Source organism: Lactuca virosa, chromosome 9, assembly GCF_052849685.1.
Source record: "Lactuca virosa cultivar CGN04683 chromosome 9, Lactuca_virosa_CGN04683_v6, whole genome shotgun sequence".
In the NCBI taxonomy this organism is placed as follows: Eukaryota; Viridiplantae; Streptophyta; class Magnoliopsida; order Asterales; family Asteraceae; genus Lactuca; species Lactuca virosa.
Window position 1 is genome coordinate 284,460,958 of NC_136434.1, and position 27,737 is coordinate 284,488,694.

At 35.4% G+C, this 27,737-nt stretch overlaps 1 protein-coding gene across 4 annotated transcripts; it reads right to left on the minus strand.

Moving 5' to 3' along the window:
* Positions 1-2,078: 2,078 nt before the first annotated feature.
* LOC145140979 (SHUGOSHIN 2-like) lies at positions 2,079-5,787 on the minus strand. Of its 4 annotated transcripts, XM_079074348.1 has the most exons (11): positions 5,599-5,787; positions 5,208-5,255; positions 4,758-4,927; positions 4,603-4,640; positions 4,317-4,425; positions 4,209-4,232; positions 4,032-4,100; positions 3,903-3,944; positions 3,734-3,821; positions 3,595-3,649; positions 2,079-2,485 (listed from the first exon to the last, which is right to left on the minus strand). In XM_079074348.1, exons 3-11 carry the CDS (start codon positions 4,905-4,907, stop codon positions 2,212-2,214), a joined length of 849 nt encoding a protein of 282 aa, XP_078930474.1. In that variant the 5' UTR covers positions 4,908-4,927; positions 5,208-5,255; positions 5,599-5,787; the 3' UTR covers positions 2,079-2,211. The 4 variants fall into 4 exon arrangements, with proteins under 4 accessions (XP_078930474.1, XP_078930473.1, XP_078930472.1 ...); XM_079074347.1 differs by lacking the exon at positions 5,208-5,255 and having other exon boundaries at positions 3,734-3,818; XM_079074346.1 differs by lacking the exon at positions 5,208-5,255 and having other exon boundaries at positions 2,079-2,482.
* Positions 5,788-27,737: the final 21,950 nt, after the last annotated feature.

Sequence of the window (27,737 nt, forward strand, 5' to 3'; positions counted from 1 at the left end):
AACCTTCCAGTTCGATCAATTCTAGAAATTAACATAAAACTAGTCGTTATTAAACCGCTCTCATCTCCGGTTTCTGGTCCAACCAATTAGAACCGGTTTTTAAAACATTGGTTTATGGTCGGACAAAAAGACCATTTTAATTACTTTATAAGATTGGGTTTTTGAAATCATATATAAAAGGATACATATGTGAATTGGCATCATATTGTATTGCTTATAATTCTTGAAGCGTGAGGTGGCTAAAAGTTTGGGACTCAATGATAGCTTACATATTTACGCAGAAAGTAAAAGGCAGCTGACTATGGATAAAAAGAAAATGCAACTATACATAAATAACAAAATAAATATAAAATGTATTTAAATCATTTATCCAATGTAAAAAGTTTCATATATATAGATTATATGATTTTGTTTTTTTAATAATATTAACTAAATAAATAATCAATTAGTAAATATTGTGATGAGATATACAATCTAGTTAAATATGATTATGAGTTTGTCAACAATGAATATCGAATTTAGGAAAATATAAAACCATAATATAATTCTTTATCTTTTCTTTTTTCTACACAAATTAAATAAGTCAGAATCATCAGAAATGAATACACACGCACAAAACCATGTACAGCTGTAATTGCTAGACAACATAGCATTTGTTGTTTTGCATAGATGACTAATTGTTATTGCACCTTTCAACTAAAAACAACAAAATGAAAGAAAATGTCAAGACTAGAATATTTGTGGGGTTAGGAAGGACTTTACATCCAATATTCAAATAACCAAATCTTCTATAAAGCTTTTAACGGTTTCCATTACATTTTAATTAATTGTTTATTCACTTAAATTTCTAAATAATTTTGCTATTATAAATTGGGGTAAAGTATAGTAATTTTTAATCCTATGGTCTTGTGAGAACTAGAGATTTTGAGCCTGCAAAGAAATTTAAACATCGATTTTGATAGAGATGGACAAAAAAAACCTAAAACCAACCAATTCATCAAAACCAGCTTTAACATTTTAGCTATCGAAATTTGACCAAAAACATGTATAATATCGTTTCTCAAATATATATTCGCTCATTTGGTTTTATCCAATGTTTTGGGTTAAAAAAATTAGATGACATAATTATTACATCATAACTAATTTTAAAACTAAAGAATGCAAAATTCATAGAAAAAAAAAATTGAAACACATTTCATACAAGCTCTCTTTTTTTATTGGTTTATTCAATTACCTTGATTCAAAAACAAAGAACAAAATGTTGGTACTTTGTTAGCAAACTCGAAAAAAAAATAATAATAATAACAATAATAATAACAATCCTTTTTTCCACATGTTATATTATCATTCATTTTGTCATATATTATTTTATGGTTATTTTAAATTATATTTTTTCCACATGTCATTTTATGGTTATCTTTTTATTTTATTAAATTTCACATACTATTTAAATATAATAATTGTAATAAATGTATAGCAAATTTCATTAATACAATTTTCTTTCTAATTTCAAAAATTCTAAATTAAAGCCCAATTATTACATTTGTATTCATTTAAATTATTTAAATTCTAAATATTTAGACTTCATATTTAACTTTTTTTTTTCTTGAATAAACACTAAAAAACCAATTTTTTTCGAATCACTCAGTCCACTGCAGTTTTGAAAACCATAAATATATTAACCACTTGTTCAAATTATTATCCATAAGAGATTTGGAGGAGGCATTTCGACTCCTTAAATGATAAATCCCAAATAGCCAAGAAACATAATTCACGTTTTTTTTGTTAAAGATAGAAAAATATTGTTCCAACCCATAGAAAAACATCTTAAATATTGTCCCATTTCAAATCAACAACGTGAATTTATCAATTTGATTAAAATCACCAATCAACGTGAATTTATCAACGTGAAAAATATGGTATCAAACCAATCTGACTTTTGTCTAATCGAATGAAAGTTCCAATTTGTGCACATGAAGATTTTGACTTCAATTAGACCATGTATTCAATTGCTATTTTAATTGCTTTTTACAACCACTAAACCAGATTCAAACCAAAAAAAAAAAAAAAAAAACAACTTTAGACGAACACAAATCAAAGCTAATCATGTATCATTCTACAGATTTCAATCCTCAAAAAAATCTAGAAATGCACTTAATAAGCAAAAGAGTGTAGATATAACAACATGAACATACATCTGAATGTATTCAGTCATTCAGTCCTACGCATTTTAACATTAATGCTCATTTCCTTGTAAGACTGAATCTTTTTAACTGCTTCACGTGAAGGCCTTGAACTAATAGAACATCTTCTTCTTCTACTTTCCTCTTCTTTTTTAATCAAAATCACACAATTTGAATCATTATTATGATTATCCTCTTGCATTCTGTCTTCCTCCTCTTTAAGATCCATATTGTCTGTATCAAATAAGTCTTCTGTTGCTTTCTCTTCTTCTCTCTTAATAAACCTTGCAGATTGCCTCCTACTTAAGATTGAGAAATTTAACCATATATAGCATTCTACTTTTGGAATTTTACAAATAAACTTTCTTATAGCAGCCAGTTTTGTTTTGGAGTAAATTACATGAATGGTCCCTATGGTTTGGGGTAATTTGCACGTTTGGTCCCTAACTTATTTTTTTAACTCGGAAGGTCCCTACAGTTTGTTTTTGTTGCACACTTGGTCCTTGTCTTACCTAAAAATACTATTTTGCCCTTGAATTTTTAATTTATTTAAATAAATACACCCCCTACCCCACTTTATTTAAATAAATTAAAAAATCAAGGGCAAAATTGTCTTTTTAGGCAAGACAAGGACCAAATGCGCAACAAAAACAAACAGTAGGGACCTTCCGAGTTAAAAAAATAAGTTCGGGATTAATCATGCAAATTACCCCAAACCATAAGGACCATTCGTGTAATTTACTCTTTGTTCTGTATTTAGGGTTAATTTCAAAAAAAGACCTTATACTTTGTATTTTTTCCGGATTAAACCTTTGGCTGAAAAAGACTTTGTATTTTTTCATTTTTTCGGAAAAAGCCCTCAACTTTGTATTTTTTTCCGAAAAAAACCCTCAACTTTCTAAATGCTTCCAAATAAACCCCCAACTTTTTTAGTTTTTCCTGAAAAAACCCTCACATTTTACAATTTTTTTGGAGAAAATGAAAAAATACAAGGTCTTTTCAGGAAAAAAAAATTGACGTTTAATCTGAAAAAAACACAAAATATAAGGTCTTTATTGAAATTAACCCTTGTATTTAAATGACCTATTTGGGTAGATTTTTCAAAGTACAATTATGTAACCCTTGTATTTAAATGACCTATTTTTCTTTCTTTCTATTACTATTTATAGCATTGTACATTCACTTTTTATCTTATTAAGGCATTGTATTTTGAGAAATCTACCCAAATATAGCATTCTACTTTCAAATTCTATATTTTTAATTGATTAATAGAAGTTAAATTAAGTTTGTATTAAGAAGAAATAGAAGTGGTTGAGGTAATAAACAAATAAATAAAAAGAATTTGATAATTGATCATGTAATAAACAAAAAAGAGTATTCAAAAATCAAAAAAGAACATATTTCCACAAACCTTCCATTGTCACCCACACCCTTATCTTGTCCATTTCTAACAGAAGGACCTAAACCTAAAATCACATATGAACAAGAATAACTTAATTTTCAGATTCCAATTGATATAAATTAATAAAAACAACATAAATTAAACTCACTTTTGGATTTCTGCCTTCTTTTTGTATTACAATGCTCATCTTTATCTAAACAGACACCTTTCTCCTCATTCTCAGATACTTTCACCTTCTACAAGTGAATACACAAATATTTAAGTAATTTTAATCCATGAGGCCTTTATAAAGTTACTCATGAGAATTAAAAACTAACCTTAACATCATTTGTTTGACATGTTTTGGTTTTCCTTTTTCCCTGAGATAAAAAAAAAAAAAAAGCAGCATTAGGTTGTTGACACTAAGCATGTTATGTTTGCTAATGAAGAAAGATCATAAAACTAACCTCTAACTCCATTTGTTTTGCTATAAGAACACCATTTTTGCATCCAAGTTGATGTTGCATGTCTTTTAGCTAAAAAACAAAACAGAAACAAAAAAGGGTTTTCAAATTTCAATATCATCAATTAATCATAAAGAAACTATTTACCATATAACTGTATGAAGAATGAGATTTACTTACCCTATCTTTCCCAGAATTTACTTCCTGCAAAAGTTGATGAAATATGTTACTAAATTGAAAATAATGGAAAATTGAAAAGATTAATGTCAAGGAAACAGTCAAACAAACCGCTAGCAGTTGACTATTTGACTGAGCAAGCTGTAAATTCTGTTGTTGCATCTTTTGTAAAGTAACCCTCAGTTTGTGTAATTCAGTTCCACTGAGATCAATAATTCTACTGCAACAATATTAAGGAATGTTGTGTATCCATGTTAGAGTCAGTAAAGGTTAGTTTGGTAATTTTCTACAACCATAAATGAGGCTTCATGGTCAAGCCACAACAATGCCACATAACCATGGATAAGAGTGAATTTTACCCTTTTATAAAGTCACTAATATAAGGAATGAAGGATACCTTTTTTCTGCTAAGTGTTTCTTGAGTGCTGCATTTTCCTGGATTATATTAACATAGAATCATGTAAGCATCATTTAAACATGAGAGAAACCACAAAACCAAGGTGACATTCATCTTTCATGTTTGAGAAGTCCCAGAATAGGAAAAGTGAGTACCTTTTGGAGCTGTTCTATAAATTTTTCTTTCACAATAGCTGAATTTGGAAGAGACTTTTTATCTTGTGTCAAAGTGTTATGTTTCTGTTGAATGTTGCTTATGTCAGCAAGCATTTTCCTCCCTGAAGCTCCAGTAGAATCTTTTGCCATTTTCTCTAGTTTACGCTTATCTAGTTTGTCATGAAGGTTTACAATAAAATGAGCAGAATATTAAGCCTTCTAATCTGTAAATATTTTAACATTTAAGAAAAGTATCAAGGTAGAAGGGGTACACAAAAAACTAGAACTTCAGAATAGCACTAACTCTAAACCTGTGCATCTTTTGGGGGAGACTATGTAATATCTTAGCCTTTGTCATCTAATACGAGCAATATTGATCTTTTCACTACTTATGGAAATTTATGTAACTAGTTCAGACAAGCAACCGAAGTCTAAATTTTAAACAAAAACCTGGAATTCGATGTAGCTATTAGAGCTGGCGTTATCTTAAATGTGTCCCTAAATAATGGGAAAACGCAAGAAAAGTTTTAGTAATTTTATATCTGTAAATTTGTGTAAATATCTTGAAATTTTTGAAAATTGAGGAATGTTGGCGAGTTTAAAAGGAAGGACTAATAGTTCAAGTAGATTCAACAAAATGAAACCCTAGTTCGCATTGGAAATCAGTATTGGCCGTTGAATTTTACGAAGAAAACCCTGGAATCCCAAATGGAAACATGGGGTTTGAGATCGCATTTCGTAAAAATCAAATGTTCGATTTTGCAAGGGCATAAAATCTTTTTCTTTACAAATGAAAATAGTCAGATTGATGAATAAATAGACCAAATGAGCTAGCACATACCCTCAAAGACGAAGCCACCTTCCATGATCTTGAACACTGAAAACCCTAATCCGTAACATCAACCTTCAGGCTTCAAGTCCCCCCCTCACACACACTTACACTTCACACGGTCTCTCTCTCTCTCTCATACACAGTATATACAATCAACTAGATGTACTGTAGAAGAGAGCAGGTGCTAGAAATCGAAGCAGAACCCGAGCCTAATTTTGAATCTGCGAGCCTAAATTTTAATTGATGATTATTGGGCCTAATGGGCTACCAGTCGTTTTTTTTTTTCGAAAGCCGGTTCAATTTAAGTTAATATGGTCAAAACCGTTTTAAGAAAGAAGTGGATTGATTGATTTACACGTGTTCAAATCCAAAAAAAAAAATTTCTTACATTTTATTTTTACTTATCCTCCTGCCTACCGTATTAGATGTTGAAATGTGTCAGATTTGATGATAAATTTAATGAAATTGATAATATTTTAGTCCATCTATCACCATTTCATGTGGATAGAAAAATAGTAGGAATAAAATGTATGAGAATTTTTTATTTCTCCCCAAAAAAGAGAAATTAAATATCTTCTTAGATTTCATTCATACTTATCTTCCTACCATATCAGATGTTGACATGTGTCAGATTTAATGACACATTTAATGAAATTGATAATATTTTAGTCTATTTGTCACCATTTAATGTGGGTAGGAAGATAGTAGGAATAAAATGTAGCAGAATTTTTAATTTCTCCCCAAAAAAGAGAAATTAAATATCTTCCTACATTTTATTCGTACCGGACCGGATTTGGCAAAATCGCTTTTGAAAAAAAAAAAAACAAAAAGACATAAACATAAAAGTTCAAATTTTTATAAAATTTTTGATTTTGTAAAATGCATATAACATGAAACAAGTATGTTTTTTTTAAACGGTAATCTAATCTACTCCAAAACTACTCCTTAATCCACATATGTTCACGACCGGAGTTGAACCTTCAACCTCTAAGAGGGAGGGCAACACCCGATACCGTTAGGCTAAAAGCTCTTTGATATGAAACAAGTATTTACATATCTCCCTATCCTAATAAATGAATAGGTTTATTTTTCTATTGATAAGTGTCATACTATTAGAACTTCTTATTAATATTATATGTCACCTAATGCCACTTGTCAACCTATTAATTATCAATTTTAAATTCTCCACTCTAAATACATTAAATTAATAATTGATTTTTCATTTTAAATTTTAAATTTTTTCACTCTAATTATATTGAATTAATAACATTAGATTAAAAAATAAAATAAAATTAATACAGATTATAAAGTGATATAACTTCACGTATTTATTTAAATCAACGATTATAATTTTATATAACTAAAAAAAATATCTCTTAAGTAATAATTTCTTTAAAATAATTTATTAATAATTTTGATTTTTTAATATGACAATTTAATTAATTTTATAATCGTGGTTCTCACGGGTTATAAACTAGTTCAAACATAAAAACATGAAACATAACATTTGTAATCGCAAATAGGCATCGTCGTCAGTGGCGTTGTTGATTTGATTATTTATGGTAGTCGTTTATTAATCATTCATTGTTTGTATATTTCTTGTTCAAACTCTAGTAATTTAACCTACAAGTGGTGAACATTTTTTATTTGTTACATACCATTCAAGTACTCTTTCAAGCAAATGCACACTTCCACCGCCCGGAGCTGCTACCGTCGGAGTCGCCTGAGAACCGCCACAAGCCGTCGGAGAACGACAGGGGAAGAAAATAAGGGTATTGTTAGTTTCCTATAAGGCTTGGAAGTGGTATGCCTCCTTTCTTTCATTTTCTTCTTAAAACCAACATCGACTTGTACCTCTTCTTGTCGGAGTTCAGCCGCCACCGGACCATCATAGGAGAAATAGAGAGAATGAGAATGAAAGGGAAGGGTGGGTTGTTGTTGTCTTGTTGCTTAGAAGCTCAATAAGTGGGTACATCTTCTTCCTTTGCCATTTCTTTCTTATTTTGCTACTTCAACCACTTCACACCACCATCACCGCCGGTAGTAGTGATTGTCACAATCACCACACCATCCGCATGGTACTATTGGTTGGTGATAAGGTCAAGATTGCTTCAAGGTCCTTGGCTAAGTGTTCCATAAATGTATTCTTCTTCTTTTATGGATTTAAGCTTTGGTGTGAGTGTCTTATGCTTCCTATGATCACCATTGCACCACCATGTCACCACCACTTCATGGTGGTTGAATGTTGTTGTGTTTTTTAGCCAATTTATTTAGTATTAAGCACTTAATGGGTTTGCTTTGAAAACAAAATCCATAAACCTTTTCTAAGGAGCTTTTAAGTGAAAAAGTGGGTTAATATGTTGATTTTTGTGAGTAATCTTTTAATCCATTAAGATATTCTTGTTATAATACATTTTATAGATGTTTAGAACTATTATTTCACTGAAATGGTTGGATATGTGTTGCGACATGAAAACCCGAATTTGACATGCGAAAATGAAGAACACAATGGTGTGGGTGGTTAAGAGATATATTCGATCATTGTGATGAGTTACAAAAGGGGATCTAGGTCTAGTCTACATAAATAACTCCAATCACTATTCTTTATGACTACATCTCTCAAACACATTCTACAAATGATATGGCATTCACTATATATAGAGGTGCAAGTACAACTCTCTCTCTCTCTCTCTCTCTCAAAGGCATAAAACCCACATGTTAAAATGGTCTTCCAAGTCTTCCCTTTGACATCCTCCATGAAGAACTTTGCATCCAACATTCTCCCCCTCAAAGTTCAAATGGATGACGGGACTCTAAAATCTCGAAAAGCAACCAACAAATAAGAAGTCCATCCGTAACATCATAATAAGAAGCAATGATGACGAAATCCAAAAACTTCAATCTTTCGTTGTCATTAAGCAATTATAGGCTCTATGATATGTAACAATATAGAAAAAGCTCCAAATTGAATAATCAACCCGAGCTATCGAAAGTAATCCCAAAAATATGACGTTTTAGTAAAAACCCATCAAAAATACCTATTTCGGATCAAGCATTCCAAATCACTTCTTGTCACACCCCGGACGGCGGCAGAAACGTCGGGGTTGCGATGACGTCAACGTTAGATCATAGTTAACATACACATAGTGAATAGTAAAAAACCTTAAACATTATTACACACTTCCATTAATCTGGGTTCAAAAGTTACATCATTAGGATCCACAAAAACACGATAATACATAAACAAGTTCAGCAAAACGTAACTCAAAATAACATAAAGGCCTAAGAATATAGGCCAACATGAAAGAAAGGAAATATATTTCAATGAAATGCATGCCATGAACTTCCAGTTTCTAAGTTCATGAGAATACATGTGTATTAAAATACGTCAACAAAAATTGTTGGTGAGTTCCACAGGTTTTGACTCTGTGTATATTGTTAAAAGTGAATTTTTATATAAAAATGAATTGCTATTGTATTATATAAAAACTTTACTTTTATAACTCAAAGTATAAAATAATAATGACAAGTGTTGACCTGAATTAGGTGTAATTGTACTTGTAATCTCGTACAAGTATGGATATTGATTAACTTACGATACATAAGTTTAACATCAACATAATTTTGTGTTATGTATTATTAAGTGTTTATTTAACTTAAATAATACATTGACACTTAGTCGATTATCTAAGTATATAACTTCATACTACATACAGTCATATTTCAACTTGTACTAGTATTTTGCAACGAATAAATCCTATTTCAATCTTATACAATTACTTTTTATAGTGAACTCTGGAGCTATATCGAGTTTATAACTAAGCTTGTGACTTGAATCAGCCTCTGTGAAGCACTTCAAAAGGGTTGTGTTGTAAGTCTAATCAACGTCGTAAATAGGGAAAAGAATAAGAAGTTATCGCCCGTTTCAACTCATCAAACGAAGGTTGTAGCTAGCAACCACAGGCAGAGGTGTCAACCTATATAGATTTATACACAACATTCTTCGCTCTCGAAGATTAATTGTTATGACATAGGTATTTACTAAGTTTGTGTTCTTAGTTGATGAATATTAAACTCACATAGAAATCTCAGGTTTTACAATTCTATAAATGTGTGTGTTCAAAACTTTAGTTGTCAAGTTAAATTAACTTAAGTGTAAAACCACAAAAGTTTTCTAACAAAAATCGGGCAGCATAATGGCTACGTTTTGATTAAAACTAGATTTCAACCAATGTGAGATCAACCAAATAAAGAACAATATCTTAGATAGAACAAAACAACTATTATACCAAACAATTATAATATAGTTCTTTACATTCATTCGACAAGTCTAAGTATAAATGACCACTTTGAAATATATATATATATATATATATATATATATATATATATATATATATATATATTAGCTGTTTACCCGCGCTAAGTGACGGGTGTGAATAATTTTTTTTCAAAAATTAGTTTCTAGAATCGATTAGTTGTTTTGTGCAAATAATTTACTACATATAAACAATTATTACCAAAGGGCTTATAGCCTAGCGGTATCTGGTGTTGCCCTCCCTCCTTGAGGTTGATGGTTCAAGTCCCGTCGTGGATATAGGTGGGCTTAAGGTGTAGTTTAGGAGTTGGTTAGATTTTCCATTTCAAAAAAAAATCTAAACAATTATTAATAAGAGTCATGCTAGTAGAAACTGTCATTTGGAGAATGGTTTCATTGAAGGTATGTATATCTATAATGTATTTACCCATTTACATCTACTTTAGGCAAATAGTTTTCCTTGAATATATATGGTTTATGCTCCTTTAGGTGAATAGATTTTTTGAAGGTATATGGTTTACACTCCTTTAGGCGAATAGTTTCCTTGAAGGTACATGGTTTACACGCTCATTTGGGTGAATAGTTTCCTCAAATGTATATGGTTTACGCTCATGATTTAAGGCGTAGCTTTGTGTTTGGTGTTTACGGTTGAGGTTTAAGGGTATATAGGTAAAGGGTGCTTTCGATTTTGAAAATAAAAAATCGATATCTACAGTTTTCGGTTAAGCTTTGGTCAGAAACCGCACCATGGTCTCCCCTAGGTCGTATTATTGGTTAAATATAAAAGAATGACCTATTATTGTTGTGTGTGTGTGTGTGAGAGAGAGAGAGAGAGAAAGAAGTACATTGTTATTATTCATTTAAAAAAGAAGTATGTTGCTATCATCCGTTAATAAGATAAGTATGTTGCCATTATTGGTAAAAAGGAGGAGTACGACACTATTATTGGTTAAAAAGATAAATACGCTGCTATTAGTGGTAGAGCCAATCCAAAAGGGTGTTCACACGTAAAGGACAATTGAACCATGGTTGCATTATGATTGTGATATGTAGAATGAAAATATATTGTATTTTCTAATAAATAAAAGATTAATCCAGAATTTTATTTACTTCTGTTACGCTTGGGTCAGATATTATTCATTTCTCAAAATATTGGAGTTTTTGTGGGAACTCAACGAGTTGGGTAGCTCAACTCGTCGTGTCGAGAATTTTGTGTTCGCGGGTTTTAATGATTCAAATCGACGAGTTGGGGGTCCCAAATCGACGAGTTGGCGGCTGTGAAGGAAACCCTAATTTTAGGGCTTGTCACCCTATTTAAAGACCTTAACTCTTTTTTGTTGGCCTCTTTACCAACCTCCCTGTCCAAAAAACCCAAGATTCGTGTTTCATATTGCAAGCTTGTGTGTGGTAAGCTTAGAGAATTGTTTTTGGTGATTCTTGAAAGGAGCTTGGAAGTGGGAAGCATCTAGCTTGGAGGAAGGACCTTAGATCCATAAAATCTTCTTCAAAGGCAGCATTTTTGAGGTATAAAATCGTCAACTTGTCATGTATTCATCTAGATCTCCTTATTTGAAGTTTAAGCATGATTTTGGGGTTTTGGTTGAGTTGTCCAAGAAGATGAGGATTACAAGGGTTGATAAGTTAGATCTGACCCCTTCATGATCTCTCTTGGCTTAAAGTTGCAAACTTTATTAGTTTCTATGTCCCATTCATGCAATGAGTCCTTCACTAAGTCTCTATTAAGCTCTAGAGAGCATTTCTAGCTTGCGTGGACGTAAAGTTGGAAACTTTACGTGAGTTTCTAACCTTTGGACTTCAGATCTGTGTTTTGGGGCTTTGTTGTGAGAGTTTAAGAGCTTAATGGGTTAAGACTCACTATAATGAGCCTAGGGTTTGAGTTTGGCTCTTGATAGATGGTTCTAGGCATCATTTTGGAAGAGATTTGAGATTGGGGGACCCTTGGTTTTGTTGGAAACAGCTTAATGCAATAAGAGGTTGAATTTTGGTCAACTCTGCGAGTTCATTGGTGAACTCGACGAGTTGATGGGAATTTTCCCGATCTGTGTAATGAGAGGAGAAACTCGACGAGTTGAGGGACAACTCGGCGAGTTGGGTCAACTTGGACCGTTGACTTTGACTTTTGACTTATGACTTTGAGCAAGTTTGTCCCAAGGGGTAATAGTGGTAATCTGAATTGTAATTAAGGGAAGTATGGGCTTAGGGTAAGGCCCATATGGGATTGGGCCCAATTTGGAAAATTGGGCCATTAGTGGGCCTTTATGGATCCATTGGTTTTGGGTTTGAGAGTTGAGTTATATTGGGCCATCAGAGTTCAGGTTTTGGACTAAAAAGAATAGTTGGGCCTTAAGGCAAGGCCATGTAAGGGGTTTGGGCCCAATTTGGAAAATTGGGCCAACGATTGATTTATGGACCCTTGGACCTTTCATTTTGTAGTTGGGTCGTAAATTTGGACAAGGCTAGGTAGGGGTAAAATGGTCCTTTTACCCTAAGTATGGAGTTATGGTTATGGATTGGAGCTCAAATGCTAATTGGGAGTATTGTTGGTATTGATAGTTCGGGAAGCCGTCAGGGCAGCAGCTAGGGATTTCTTTCAGTGAGCTTCAGCAATTGAGGTGAGTCTCCTCACCATATCCACGGGTCAAAGGCACCAATGCCGGCCCATTATGTGTTATGTGATATGTTATTTTTCTTTATGATATGTGATATGCTAGTTGTCTCCGTGATACTTGTTGGGTTTTAGTATACTACAACATCCTATGGTGCACATACAACCCTAAATACCTTGGATCTATGTTTTCTCTATTATACATGCAAATGGTTTCCAAGGCATTAAACCTATAACTAGCATGCATTTGACATAAACCATATAATATACTAGTTAGGGAAACATACATTTTCTGTGGCTTGAAGTCTTGATGTATTTGGCCTTAAGAGCTTAGCACCAATAGTATGAAATGCCTCAAATGGAATCACAACACACCTAGGACAAAGGTGGCTCTTGAGAGAGAATTCCATGCACCAAAACACCTCCATATTTCTCTAAGAAAAGAAGTGGTTATTTTGGCTATGGAGTAACCTATTTATATGTAGGATTCCAAGGGTCATGGGTATAACCCATAATCCATACCCATGGGTTTTATGATCCATGGTTCATGTGGCCCAACTCTTTATGTATCCATACATAAACTTGGTCCAACATGGATCATAAGCCCAACACATATAAATATAACTAATTATCATAATTAGTCCCCATAGATTTAATTAGTCTCTTTTGATCACTAAATTAATTCCAAATTAATTCTTGATCGATACTAATTAAAACATATGATTTCATATTAATATATTATAACTTATAATATATTAATAAACCATAAATAACTTTCTCTCAAAAGTCCATCCTAACAAATTGTCCTGATGATATGCAACCCAAATGGACCATGCTACTCTCGGGTCAAGTATATACCAATAATAGTTATGGGCTTAGACATCTAATCCAACAGTCTCCCACTTGGATAAGTCTAAAACTATTATTGCAAGTACGACTTCATAACCCGACTAGCAATCGTAGCTCTTAAAGCCACTGTCGAACTCTGAACAAATCAATGACGCGTCCATTAGATAAGGGATCATATATTCCTCCATTCTAGATATCATATGGACTGAGACATGGATTATAATCATTATCTCTGTCCATTTGTTGTTTCCCGATTTTCGATTTATGATGACTGACTGATTGAACAAATCAAATCAGTCCTGGCTTGGCCAAGCACTCACATGTGCCATCGCTAAATCATCGAGGGGCCCACAGATATCACTTTTATCCCGAAGGTAAAAGGAATGGATAAAATTCGACTCATATGGCTTGTTCTACTACTTGTTGAATCATACACAAAGGCACGTTTTATAATATCGAGTTACCAAATGCGTTTTCGTGCAATCAATGTATAACCAACTCATAGTAACAACTCATATCTCTAGGTTTGAAGAATATAAGATATTATCGTCTCATGATCACTCGTGATAAAATCCATGAAGTGATTCAAATGAGCGCGGGTTGAATCCAATACTCAGAACTTATGAGCACTCATGAGTGTTGTAGCACCACTTTGTCCACCAACTTGGACCTCTACAAACCAACCCATGACAGTCTTGATTCATATCTACTTCCAACATATGACCGACTGTGGATGGTTTGAATAACTTAATCATTCAGGAAGAGCGACTTAGTTATTCTGGAAGTCAAAACATGCAAAGTGAAACACAAGAATAAATGAATCAAATATGGTATCAAACCCTATGAATATAAATAAACACTTTTATTTATCACCATACTGATTACTCATTATTCATTATTTCGGTTTTATCAACTTTATACTTGAATTAAAAACACTAGTTGTCCCATGCTCCAAGCATGTACACTATGTTTTTCTTAAACAATAGCTTTGCCATACACCAAGTATGCACTCTATGTTTGTCTATGATCCTTACTTTGTGAAATAAACCAATTGAACATAATTTCAATGATTCTAATTTCACACTCTCAAATCCTTATCGAAAAATGTGAGAATTTCAAATTCCTATCATTTATCGAAATCTGTTTAGATTTTAAACTTATATGCATTGACCCTCCTGTAATGAATATGTACAAAGTCACAAAGACTTGTCAACAGTCATTATAAGGTATTCCAATGGAGATCAACTCCATGGAAACTAAGTCTCATATTCAAAGTACATTGCTTTGGACATGCTTCTTGCATTAAGTTTTCTAATCTTACACAGATAACTTCCACCTATGGAGACAACTCCATATTCTCATTTTGACTATCACTTTTGAATCAGAGATGCCTCTTTTCAGAATATGTCAATATGGTCCTTCCAAAATTAGCACTATACTTCCAACTGTCCCTGAGCAACCAATCTTTGGTAAACCTCAGATTGTCCTCGACAATTGCTTAATCATTTTAGTCATATCCAATTCTAGACATTTTCCCTTCTTAATGCCTCTGGGCATTTGGAAAAATTTAGAAATGACAAATATTATAGCACATGCAATCGATCCTGTACCCAAAGCAAATGGTACACGATTCATGATGTCTCACATAAAGACATGATTCTAGACCAGTCTTTTGCTACAATATTTTTATTTGCCATGTTTTCAAAATTTGACTATGAAGAGGGATGCCGTAATCATAATCGAATTTTGAGAACGCAATATATAGAATTTCCTTAAGTTGAACCAATCCAACATGAAATTCATATATATATTCTTGACTAAAGATGATTAAGGTCTCAATCTAAGCCTTTAGAACTTAAATGAAGTATATCCTCTCCCTTAATTATAGCAAAACAACTTTTTCAATCCCTGCAGCCTCACAAATTGAAACTTTTGTTTTCTATAATTAACATTGCTAACTTGCAACACTAACAATAATTATCATGCTCCCACTAACATGATGATTATTAGCATAAAACTTATGCTCTCACTAGCTTTGACATTTACTCAGAAATCAGCTGGACTTCTAGAAATCAATACTTTATTGACTTTCTTACCAAAGTTCAGATTTCTGATACGATATGCTTTGATAAAACTTTATCAAAATCATACACCTTTCCTTAGATAGCATGCATGTGTGTCTAAACAATTTCAGAACTATGAAAAGGGATGCCGTAATCATAGTCTCAATTGTTTAGACCTTTTGCCATCTGCTTCAAATCTACTTGGTGGAAGTGTTTCCTCACCATCATTTTCATGAATCGGAGAGAAACCTTATGACCCTTAGATTTTATGGTGTATGTGTTCTTATCCATGTGAATCGTCAAAACCATAGTCACAAGACAAGGATAATGACAAATCCAAACTCATATGGACTGAACTTATGCAATCTTAACTTTTTGCCACCTGGCAGTACAGGGCATGCCATTGCTTCCAAGTTGTTATGCAACCAATTGAGAACTTTAAGAACTCCTATGCAAAGCCAACTTTAACTGGAATGGGCACAGAATATGTCAACACGATAGGTTATAAACCTCAAGTCGTGTGCTAGTGAAGAACCTCAGGTTTTATTCTTGATTAGTTCTTGAAATTCTTTTTAGGATCTTTAAGACTCCCAATATCCTCTTGACATATAAGACTATCTTGCCAAATATTCAAGAGATAGTGCGGATTCTTTATCAAGACAAACACTTCACACAATTGGCCTTAGTTGGTCTTTGTTTTATCCAAAACATCACAACTTACCAATTTCAAATGTACAAGAGTAGGACACTTTTAATCTTACATTTGACAAGTGTTTTAAACCTCTCTTTAAGATATGTCACTCAAGTTACAATCTTGGAGTATGACTCTAAGAATTGTTTTGGAACGAAGTATGACTCATCTTCCTGATCTAACCATTTCAACAATTCATGACTCCTCTTCTTAGTCATAAGAATGCACTAAGATGACCTTTAGAGGACTAATTGTGATATGATTTCTAAATCATTAAGATGATCACAAACATGATACTAAAGTACTCTCCCATCTTTTCAGATTTGAGAAACTTTTATCTTTCTGCCTAATTTGATTCTTCCCATTCGTTCTGCCATACATTGAGACTTTTCCAATGTTTCAGAATTATACTTAAACTTGTAAGTATAACCATATTTACTAAACTTTAGTAAATCAAATAGTCTTAACGAGCTTTGTGGTGGACATGACCAGTGCACAAGAATGTGTACTCGATCCCTTTAGTCCTTCACTTGACTCACACATCCATGTGAACAAGTAATTAGTCTTGATTTTCCAATGCTTGAAAGTTCTCATTCATCATACTATTCAACTTGCATGATTCCAAGTTTCGGTCCAATTGAAACTTGGGTGATGAGGAACTTTCCTGATTTGGTAAATTTAGACACTACCACAAATGGAAGAATCAAATCCATTTTCCAATATTGCTGTCAGTGGAATCATATAAGCAACAATTTTCCACAAATGTCATTGTAAGGATACTTCAAATAAATAAAATTAAACAATTTTCTTTTATTTTAAAACTTTGCGGAAAAACTTATCCTTACAATCCACATGGAAAATTGTTGTTGTCTATTCCTTAGCAATATATCATAACTTCTTAAGCAACTGCTCAAAATTCTGATGCGATCGAAATCCACCTTCGCGATCAGAATCAACATATACTTCCTTTAAGATTTCTCTCTATTCTTTGATTCTTAAAACATCAACATGTGACCCAGTCACATCATGTAATGAGGATCTCAGAATAGAACTTAACAGAGTTAGATAATGGGCTCTACCTGATGTAGAGTCAAACTTATTGACTTTAACATCCTTAGGTAAATTTGGCAGCTTTGCAATCAACGCCCCTTCCTTTGGCAAAATAAACATATGGACCCTTTGGTAATGGGACTATCTCAGACTTAGCCTTTCTCTTTACCATTTAGTCAACCGGGTTGACTATGGCCAATCCCTTTCCATTGGGAAGAGAATGCTTTTTCTGGATTTCCAGTGTCACCATTGTCACTGTCCATAAAGCTTTTGGGAAGTTGATATTCTAATCAAATTTGCTTTACTATCGTTCCAAATCATTGCTGATTCAGCAGCACCAAGCAAATAGATATGATCATTAAGGTTCATATCATAGTCTGTTTCATAGTAGTCCCAAAGGAACTCACTATATGACTTAGAAAGTGATTGAACATCCAACTTTCTCAATACTTTGACACCCAACTCTCCCGGCTTGTCAATATGTGACTTCATCTCTAAGATGTGATCACACATAGACCTTGCTTGCCATTAGGGCTTGAGTGACCTTGAACTTGTGGGTTAGGGAGAATAATTGGAGGAGGCGGAGGAAGAGAAGTATGACTTCCATGAGCCAAACTCGGGAAGTCATATTCATTAGGAAAGCTTGGTTTGGGAAGATCATTGTTGTCTAACCAGACATCAACAATGGGAGAAATTCACGTAAAGTTGATTTAAGTCCTTAATATAACACCCAATATGATATATTAAGGCTAGGACCCAACAAACTATTTTATAACTTAGAAGAGGGATGTCGTAATCCAAGCTATAAAATATTTGAAGGTAGGTGAATGACGATTCACCAATTTCCACCAAGATAAACGAAATGTATTATTAGGTTTTAATTGGTTTTGAAACTCCTAGATTCTTTTGAGATTCATTGAACTTTTCAATGGCATGTTTCAATCTCGAGTGCGCCCTTCAGGTTTTGTGACTGGGACGCCGAGGATCACAAAACAAGGTGTGAAGTAACCATGCAAATATACTTGGTACCCTTAATATTTACCCCTCAATCGATGTGTCGGTTAACCACACACGCTCCAACGATACTATGATAAACATTAAGTTACCCTTTTCCTACCTTGTTAAGTCTAGGTTAGTGTGCCGGTTAACCACACACGCTCCACTAACAGCTTAAACAAAGTGCGAAGTGTAATTTCATGGATTAGCACCTTATTCACATTTTCTTAAGTAACTAAGATTGAGAATTTATAAGTGTTTAGTTACTTAGTATTTATCATTATACTTATAATGAAGGGAGAATTATAGTCCTTGTCCTACCTGTTCGGCTAACGACCCTCCACCGGTCAAGGATGCGGTGAGTGAGAGTGGACACCCATTAAACTGTCATTTTATAGGCAGTAACCTTATACCCCCCTTATAGACCGGCTTCGTGAATGAGGCCTACTAATGGTAAGACGACTTTATCTTATACATATCTATATAATTAAAATTATAATAATAGTATAAGGGTTGAATTTTAAACTTTTAAAATTCTAAGGTCTAGTTTGGAATTAAAGTATACATGGGGGGTAACTTTACAAATTCCAAAACTTGAGGACACGTTTTGAAACCTTTCAAAACTCTTGGATTTTTCATAACTTATGAGTTTAATTAAGGTTTAATGAAAAAAAAAATTCAAGTTCCATAACTTGAGGACAAGTTATGGAAGACATTAAATCATTTAATGATGACATTAAAAATAGTGACTCTTCTATTTTCATAACCTATGAGACTTAATGACACTTTAAAAAGAAAAACTCTTCACTTTCCATAACTTGAGGACAAGTTATGGAGTTCATAAAAACCATTAAGATCAAATATTCCAATTAACACAATAATCAAATAATTTTTCTATGATCTAGATTAAACTCATAAGTAAAGATAATTCACATCAACAATTTTCAAGAAATTAGATAATCATATAAACTAATACAAATCTTGAAACTTTGACAATTATCCTTTGAAGACTCTTAGAATTCATAACCTAAAGAGTTAATAAATGAGACATTACACATCTATAACTTATGGAAGTTTCAAAACTCTTAAGATCATAACTTTAAAAAAAAACTTTTAAGTTCCAAAATTTTATGACAAAATTTGTAACTCCTTAAAACCATTTAGATCAAACTTTTAAAACAAATAAAATAATCATATCATTCTATCTTTTAATAAATTGACCTAATTCAACTCTTGTAGTAAAGTGACTCAAATTTTATAAATAATTAGTTTTTCATAAAATCAAGTAATTATCATAAAATTTGACAAACTTCATGTTTTTTTTTCTTTTTTTTTTCCTTCAACTTGAAAAAAAAATACATTTGCATCAAATATAATAGAAAACAACCCATGGCTGTGATACCACTGTTGGGTTTTTGTATACTACAACATCCTATGGTGCACATACAACTCTAAATACCTTGGATCTATGTTTTCTCTATTATACATGCAAATGGTTTCCAAGACATTAAACCTATAACTAGCATGCATTTGACACAAACCATATAATATACTAGTTAGGGAAACATACCTTTTATGTGGCTTGAAGTCTTGATGTATTTAGCCTTAAGAGCTTAGCACCAATAGTATGAAATGCCTCAAATGGAATCACAACACACCTAGGACAAATGTGGCTCTTGAGAGAGAATTCCATGCACCAAAACACCTCCATATTTCTCTAAGAAAAGAAGTGGTGATTTTGGCTATGGAGTAACCTATTTATATGTAGGATTCCAAGGGTCATGGGTATAACCCATAATCCATACCCATGGGTTTTATGATCCATGGTTCATGTGGCCCAACTCTTTATGTATCCATACATAAACTTGGTCCAACATGGATCATAAGCCCAACACATATAAATATAACTAATTATCATAATTAGTCCCCAGAGAATTAATTATTCTCTTTTGATCACTAAATTAATTCCAAATTAATTCTTGATCGATACTAATTAAAACATATGATTTCATATTAATATATTATAACTTATAATATATTAATAAACCATAAATAACCTTCTCTCAAAAGTCCATCCTAACAAATTTTCCTGATGATATGCAACCCAAATGGACCATGCTACTCTCGGGTCAAGTATATACCAATAATAGTTATGGGCTTAGACATCTAATCCAACAATACTTGCATGGAAGACCCCGGGGGGTGCCCGAGGCAATTGGATGTCAGACCATGGGGGGAGCCCATGGCATTCCAGTCTAAGACCATGTGGGGGTTCCCATGGCAGTTCGTTAAGACCATGTGGGGGTTCCTATAGCATCCGAGTAAGACCGTGGAGGGTTCCTATGGCATCCTTATATGTTTGTATGCATGACTTATGTGGAATTATGTGGTTTCATGTGTGGTATGTTTTGGGGAACTCACCAAGCTTCGTGCTTACAGTTTGTTTATGGTTTCAGGTATCATCGGTTTGGAAAGGAAGGGTCTGGCTTGATCGCAGCGTACACACCCATGTTTTCTGCAACATGTGATTTTGAGATGAGCTCTGATAAATGTTTTTAATTAGTAATGTTTTGAGAATGTTTGGATTAAACGAAATCCGTGTTGGACTATAATGAAAATGAAATTTTTACCTTTGATTTGTGGGTCGTTACAAGTTGGTATCAGAGCCTTGGTTTGAGGGATTCGGACATACTCTCGGGTGTGTCTGAGCTCAAACTGAGGATTGGTAAAGTTTTCAAAAAGAAAAGTATTTTTTGAAAAGAGTTTTCTAAAATAAGATAAGGGTGTGGTGCATGCAATCAGCCGAGCTCAAGTAAGTTTCCTGAAATACTCATACATGTTATCTGTTATGTTTGATTTATGAATCGGTGAATCGCATGCTAGTTAGGGCTAAGGATCTGCTCAGTTTTTGCATGATAAAATGCTAGGAATGATGTCTTTGTATGTTTATTGTATGAGCTGGTAGACTTGCATGCCATAGCTGATTAGTCAGTGATAAATTGGCTTGAGATGTGTGATGCTTTGTCGTCTTGGGAGTATTGGATGCTATGCTATAACGGAAATATCTATTGGTATCAGTAACTGCTAAGTGTTGTTGGATTAATGTCTAGGTCCATAACTATATTTGGTATTTACTTGACTCGACCCGGCATGGTCCATTTGGGTTGCACTTCACCAACACAATTTATATGGATAGTCTTTTGAGAATAGTATATTTATGATTTATATTAATATATTATAAGTTCTAATATATTAATATGGAATCATATTATTTAATTAGTATTGATCAAGAATTAATTTAGAATTAATTAAGTGATCAAAAAGAACTAATTAAATATGGACTCTTATATATATGGAATGGGCCAAGTTCATTTAGGTTGGGCTAAGCTTTCATGGATGGTCCATGGAGCTTTTAACCCATGGATCCTATGTAAATGAAAGGTCATGGGTATTAGGGTTTACATGGATGTAACCCTAATCCTCCATAATATATAAAGGGGTCCTTGGCTCACAAAATTGGCACAAGTGTGTGAAAATAAGAGTGGGCCGATTTTAGTGTGCATACATATTCTCTCAAGTTCTTCCAAGGTGTTTTGGTGATTTGTGATTCCATTTGAGGCTTCCACACTATTGGGGCTAAGCTCTTAAAGCTTGAAGAAATCAAGCACCAACAAAGAGGTATGTAATTCTACTAGATTTTATATTACATGTACTTTATATTATGCTAGTTAGAACAATACCTTAGAAAATTGATATTTGCATGTATAATAGAGAAAACATAGATCCAAGGTATTTAGGGTTGCATGTACACCATAGATGTGTTAGAATGCTCAAAACCCAACAAGTGTATGTTTTAAAAATTATATACGGTTAGGATCTTATAGCCCTAGAATAATTGTTTTGGCCTTATTTCTTGTTCCTTGTCTAGTTGTGGTCCTAGGGTAGAGCCTATTATTTGACAGTCTATTAGATCATGTTATGTGTATAATTTGCATGCATAAGGCAGCCAGCAGTGAGAGTGGAAATCATAGTATAAGTTGTGGTATGTGGGTTGAATGTCCGATGATCGTTTATGGAATGGAGTGTTACTGCACGAATGTTGATTGCTTTGTGCTTTGTGGAACTCTTGGGTAATGGGAGTTAGCCATTATGTGAATATGAATGTATTCATGAGGTGGGTGACTAGCATTATGGGAGTTCTCCAGCAGCTGATGGCGGTGTGAGGTCGGGAACCTAGGAGATCCTAGGAAGTGCTTCAACGAGTTTTATTGCGCTATTTAGTGAGCTTTGGGTGCATCGGTATGAGAAGGTGGCATAGAGGATTCGGGATGACTCTTGAGGAAAGTATGGATAGGTGTGGAAGGTAGTATTGGGCCCGTACTACTGAAAGCACAAGATCCATACTCGAATCAAGAGAGTCCTTGAGAATCTAAGAAGTTGTGGGAGGAGGATCTTTGGGTGTATTCTGATCATTGGTATGTTGTATTTCAGTTTGGTGATGAGCACTCAGGGAGCTGGTTCTGGTTCTGGTTTTGTTCCCGACTCGGGAGCAGGTATTGAGCTGATTAGCGAGCAGTTGCGGGAGTTCATCTCGTCGGAGGTTACTCGTAGTATTTTGGAGATCTTGGATGAGCGCTTGGGCGCGATCAGCGTTGAGATCCTGGCTATCGTTGGAGCCCGAACTCTATCCTTTTGTGAGCGGGATATCGATTTGGAGCACTTGGGGAAAAGGGGACTAGATCAGGTGCAGGCATGAGGGGGTCCCGGGAAGAGACTCAAGACTTCGGATCAACGAAGGAGTGGCCTGCGGGGCCGTGTTCAGTGCAGCACATGTGGGAACTGCACGATGGAGTTTGTCGTTCCAGGGGTATGGGTTGCTACAAGTGTGGCAGGATTGATCATGTCAGCAGGGATTTTCCCCAGGGAGCAAACCCGATATGTTTTCTCTGTGACCAAGTGGTCCACAAGAGAGTCGTTTGTCCGAGGTGTAGGGGAAGAGTAGAGGGTGTACCTGCTCCGGCCATCTTGTGGATCTCTGATCGTCGTGAGGGTAGGGCAGGAGCCCCAACAGAGAGGATTCGGTCATTTCAGTGTCAGGCGGGGGAGACTCGTGCTCCAGCAGGTGATTTTGCGGGTATGTTATCTTTTGCTTTCTCTTCGATTGTTATCGGTAATTATGTTGCTTGGAATGATTTGTTGGTACGGGTAAGCGTTATATTTGGTTTAACTCCATGATATTGTTGGGTTATATTTTCAAGAATGGTTGTATGCCTTTTGCACACCGTGAATCATTAGTGGGTTATTGAAGGGTCATCTCTCATTCGGCAGGATCTAAGTGTTCGATCGTATTCTGGGTAGCAGTAGGGATCGGTTCAGAGGCATTGTGTGAAGAGTTTATGGAGTGGATTCAGCGGGTTAATTCTCCAATATCGTCCGGGTTTTGTGGTAATTCCAGTCGTGTTGATTGGCTATTAGGGACGACTCGAGAAGTGATCCATTGCTGAGGTTTTGGGTTGGGAAACAGTTCTAACGGTTGCAATTTTGGGTATTGTATCATCTTAAGTATTTAGATCATTTGTATTGTGGGATTCGGGAAGTGATCAGCGGATCTTCAGGGATTGTGCAGTCTTTTGGGTTGGTTAGTGATGGAACACTAGTATTAGTTAGCACTGGTTGTCAACAGATCGTTAGAGGGTAAGAAGGATTGGGGATCCTTTAATTCTCGTGTGCCATGAGAACTTAATCGAATTAAAGTGGGGGAGGATTGTTTGGGTATTCAGGAGCAGGAGCGGTTATGAAATTAGGATGAGATTCGCATTTCCGTCGGGGAGGAAGGCGGCCCAAGTGGCTGTTTGGTTTGAAGGATTGTGTGAGTTGGGAGTTTGGGAGACTTCCCAAAATTTGACTCGTGTCCGATTGGTGCTTGATGGCAGGCTTTGAGGAACAAGGTTGGGGTTCCAATCATGATTTGAGTTCAGTTTTAGTGTCCGGTCGAGTGCGTGCTCGACTTTGGGAAAGTCCGGTCTGATAGATCGGCGGTAAGGTTTTGGGCAGTCGTGGTGTGGTGAAAGTGTTGTAAGACTACGGGGGAGCCATAGCATTCACTAGTGATCAGTTGGGGCGAGAGTGTTGTAGGGCTGCGGGGTAGCCGTAGCATTCGCCGGTTCCTAGGCAGTAGTAAGATGGTGGCATTGCTCTCGGATTTCGTCAGAAAAAGGGTATCATGGGAGGTGATTTGGATTATCCGATCGATTAATATTTCATAGAGTACTCTTCAGGAGTTCCTGAGCTGGGTAATCATTATGTTTAGCTAGCAATGGAACGCTAGTATTGTTCAGCGTACGGTATGGTCGGTTCACGCTTTTGAAGGAAATAGATCGGAGATTTATAAAGTTTAAGGGGTGGAAAGCATGGTTGGATGGAAGTATTTTAAGGATGCAATGGGATGGTAGCATTCATTAGTTTGAAGTAGACTATTTATTTGATGGTCACGAGCATGAAAGGGGGAATCAGTTCGTGTCGCGGGCACGCCGGCCAGGGTTGTTGGGAAATTATTCTCTGTTTTAGGATTGAGGATCTTCGGAGTCCGTGGGAGAGCCCGGATGGTTATGGGAATTCGGGAAAGAACTATTAGAGACCTTCGGGTCAAGGGTTTGGATCTTGAGTTGCAGGACCATGTGGATGATCAGTATGCGACGTAGTAGGGTTTAGGTTTGGTAGCCTTGTTATTTGGTTTTTTGGGAACCTGGCGGATGGATCAGGTGCGAGATTGGTAGTCTCAGGGATGGTTTGGGAATGTTATTTTTATCTCGGTCTAGTGATGGGATGTCCAGAATCAGAAGGTTTTGAGTGTAGTGCAAGTGCAGCTTCGTGAATCTCGGGTTATAAGCGAAGTGTCAGATTGGATTTGATTAAGACTTCGAGTCGGGATTTTCTTTCGGAAGTCATGAGGGGCGACTATGCGGAAGTATTTGGCTCAACAACCGGGCAGGAACCCGATATTTTAGAAAATTGGCAGACAAGTTGGGACCAGGGAGGTCTCGGTGGATTTGGAAAGCGGTATCAGTGTTTCGGGCAGTATCAGTGCTTCGGGCAATGTTAGTGATTTGGTTTTTTGTGTGTGGGTGGAGTATCTAGGCGTTTGGGAAATGTTAAGTCACTCACAGCGGTATTAAATAATCTCGGAGTAATTGATTTGACCCTGTTGCGCAACTCTCGTCTTAGTCTAACCGTTGCAGGGATGAATCTTCTACTCGAAGGATTATCTGAGCCTTCTGTTGAGTATAAGTGTTCTGTAGTTGTATATGGTCAGTAACCTTATTACCTATAAATCGGTTGCTGGTTCGAATCTCTATGAGGTTGGCATGGTATCGGTTCGGTGTGAGAGATCTGACGAGGAGTCAGAACATTGAGACTGTAGGTTTCGAAATTTAGGCGAGATAGTATTGGGTTTTATTCAAAGATTGAGAATCCGTTCTTCGCCGGGCTTGAAGAACTATTTTGGGGATGGTTTCAGTAGATCTGGATGGGCCTTTGTAAGATCAAAATTGGAAGTGTTAGGATTGGTTGTTATTCATGGAAGAGTTGATATGGGTTGTTTCAGCGTGGTCGGTTTGTCGAGTAGTCAGGTCATTGTAGGTTGTGGGTCTTAGAAAGATAGAAGTGGTTTGCAAGGGATGAAGATTAGATTAGTGCCTTCAGGATGGAAGTTTTGTTTGGGTTTCGGTTGTTTCGAGAAAGTTGTTCTGTACGCAAAATTTTCGTTTGTGTTTCTCAGGTTGTTAGTTTTGAGATGGGTGTTTGTAAGGAGCGACTTCGAGGACGAAGTCTGATTCAAGTGGGGTAGATTTGTAATGCTTGGGTTAGATATTATTCATTTCTCAAAATATTGGAGTTTTTATGGGAACTCGACTAGTTGGGGAGCTCAACTCGTCGTGTCGAGAATTTTCTGCCCGCGGGTTTTAATGATTCAACTCGACGAGTTGGCGGCTGTGAAGAAAAATCTAATTTTAGGGCTTATCACCTTATTTAAAGACCTTAACTCTTTTGGCTGGCCTCCTTACCAGCCTCCCTGTCCAGAAAACCCTAGATTCGTTTTTCATCTTGCAAGCTTGTGTGTGGTGAGCTTAGAGAATTGTTTTTGGTGATTCTTGAAAGGAGATTGGAAGTGGGAAACATCTAGCTTGGAGGAAGGACCTTAGATCCAGAAACTCTTCTTCAAAGGCAACATTTTTGAGGTATAAAGTCGTCGATTTGTCATGTATTCATCTAGATATCCTTATTTGAAGTTTAAGCATGATTTTGGGGTTTTGGTTGAGTTGTCCAAGAAGATGAGGATTCCAGGGGTTGATAAGTTAGATCTAACCCCTTCATGATCTCTCTTGGCTTAAAGTTGCAAACTTTATTAGTTTCTATGTCCCATTCATGCAATGAGTCCCTCACTAAGTCTCTATTAAGCTCTAGAGAACATTTCTAGCTTGCAATGACGTAAAGTTGGAAACTTTACGTAAGTTTCTAACCTTTGGACTTCAGATATGTGTTTTGGGGCTTTGTTGTGAGAGTTTAAGAGCTTAATGGGTTAAGACTCACTCTAATGAGCCTAGGGTTTGATTTTGGCTCTTTATAGATGGTCCTTAAGGGTAAACTTGGAAACTTTACCCTTCTAGGCATCATTTTGGAAGAGATTTGAGATTGGGGGCCCTTGGTTTCATTGGAAACAACTTAATGCAATAAGAGGTTGAAAATATGGTCAACTCGGTGAGTTCATTCGTGAACTCGACGAGTTGATGGGAATTTTCCCGATCCGTGTAATGAGAGGAGAATCTCGACGAGTTGAGGGACAACTCGGCGAGTTGGGTCAACTTGGACCGTTGACTTTGAATTTTGACTTATGACTTTGAGCAAGTTTGTCCCAATGGGTAATTATGGTAATCTGAATTGTAATTAAGGGAAGTAGGGGTTTAGGGTAAGGCCCATATGGTATTGGGCCCAATTTGGAAAATTGGGCCATTAGTGGGCCTTTATTGATCCTTTGGTTTTGGGTTTGAGAGTTGAGTTATATTGGGCCATCAGAGTTCAGGTTTTGGACTAAAAAGAATAGTTGGGCCTTAAGGCAAGGCCATGTAAGAGGTTTGGGCCCAATTTGGAAAATTAGGTCAATGGTTGATTTGTGGGCCCTTGGGCCTTTCATTTTGTAGTTGGGTCGTAAATTTGGACAAGGCTAGGTAGGGGTAAAATGGTCCTTTTACCCTTAGTATGGAGTTATGGTTATGGATTGGAGCTCAAATGCATGTTGGGAGTATTGTTGGTATTGATAGTTCGGGAAACCGTCAGGGCAGCAGCTAGGGGTTTCTTTCAGTGAGCTTCAGCAATCGAGGTGAGTCTCCTCACCATATCCATGGGTCGAAGGCACCAATGTCGGCCCATTATGTGTTATGTGATATGTTAGTTGTCTTTGTGATATGTGGTATGCTAGTTGTCTCTGTGATACTTGCATGGAAGACCCCAGGGGTGCCCGAGGCAATTAGATATCAGACCATGGGGGGAGCCCATGGC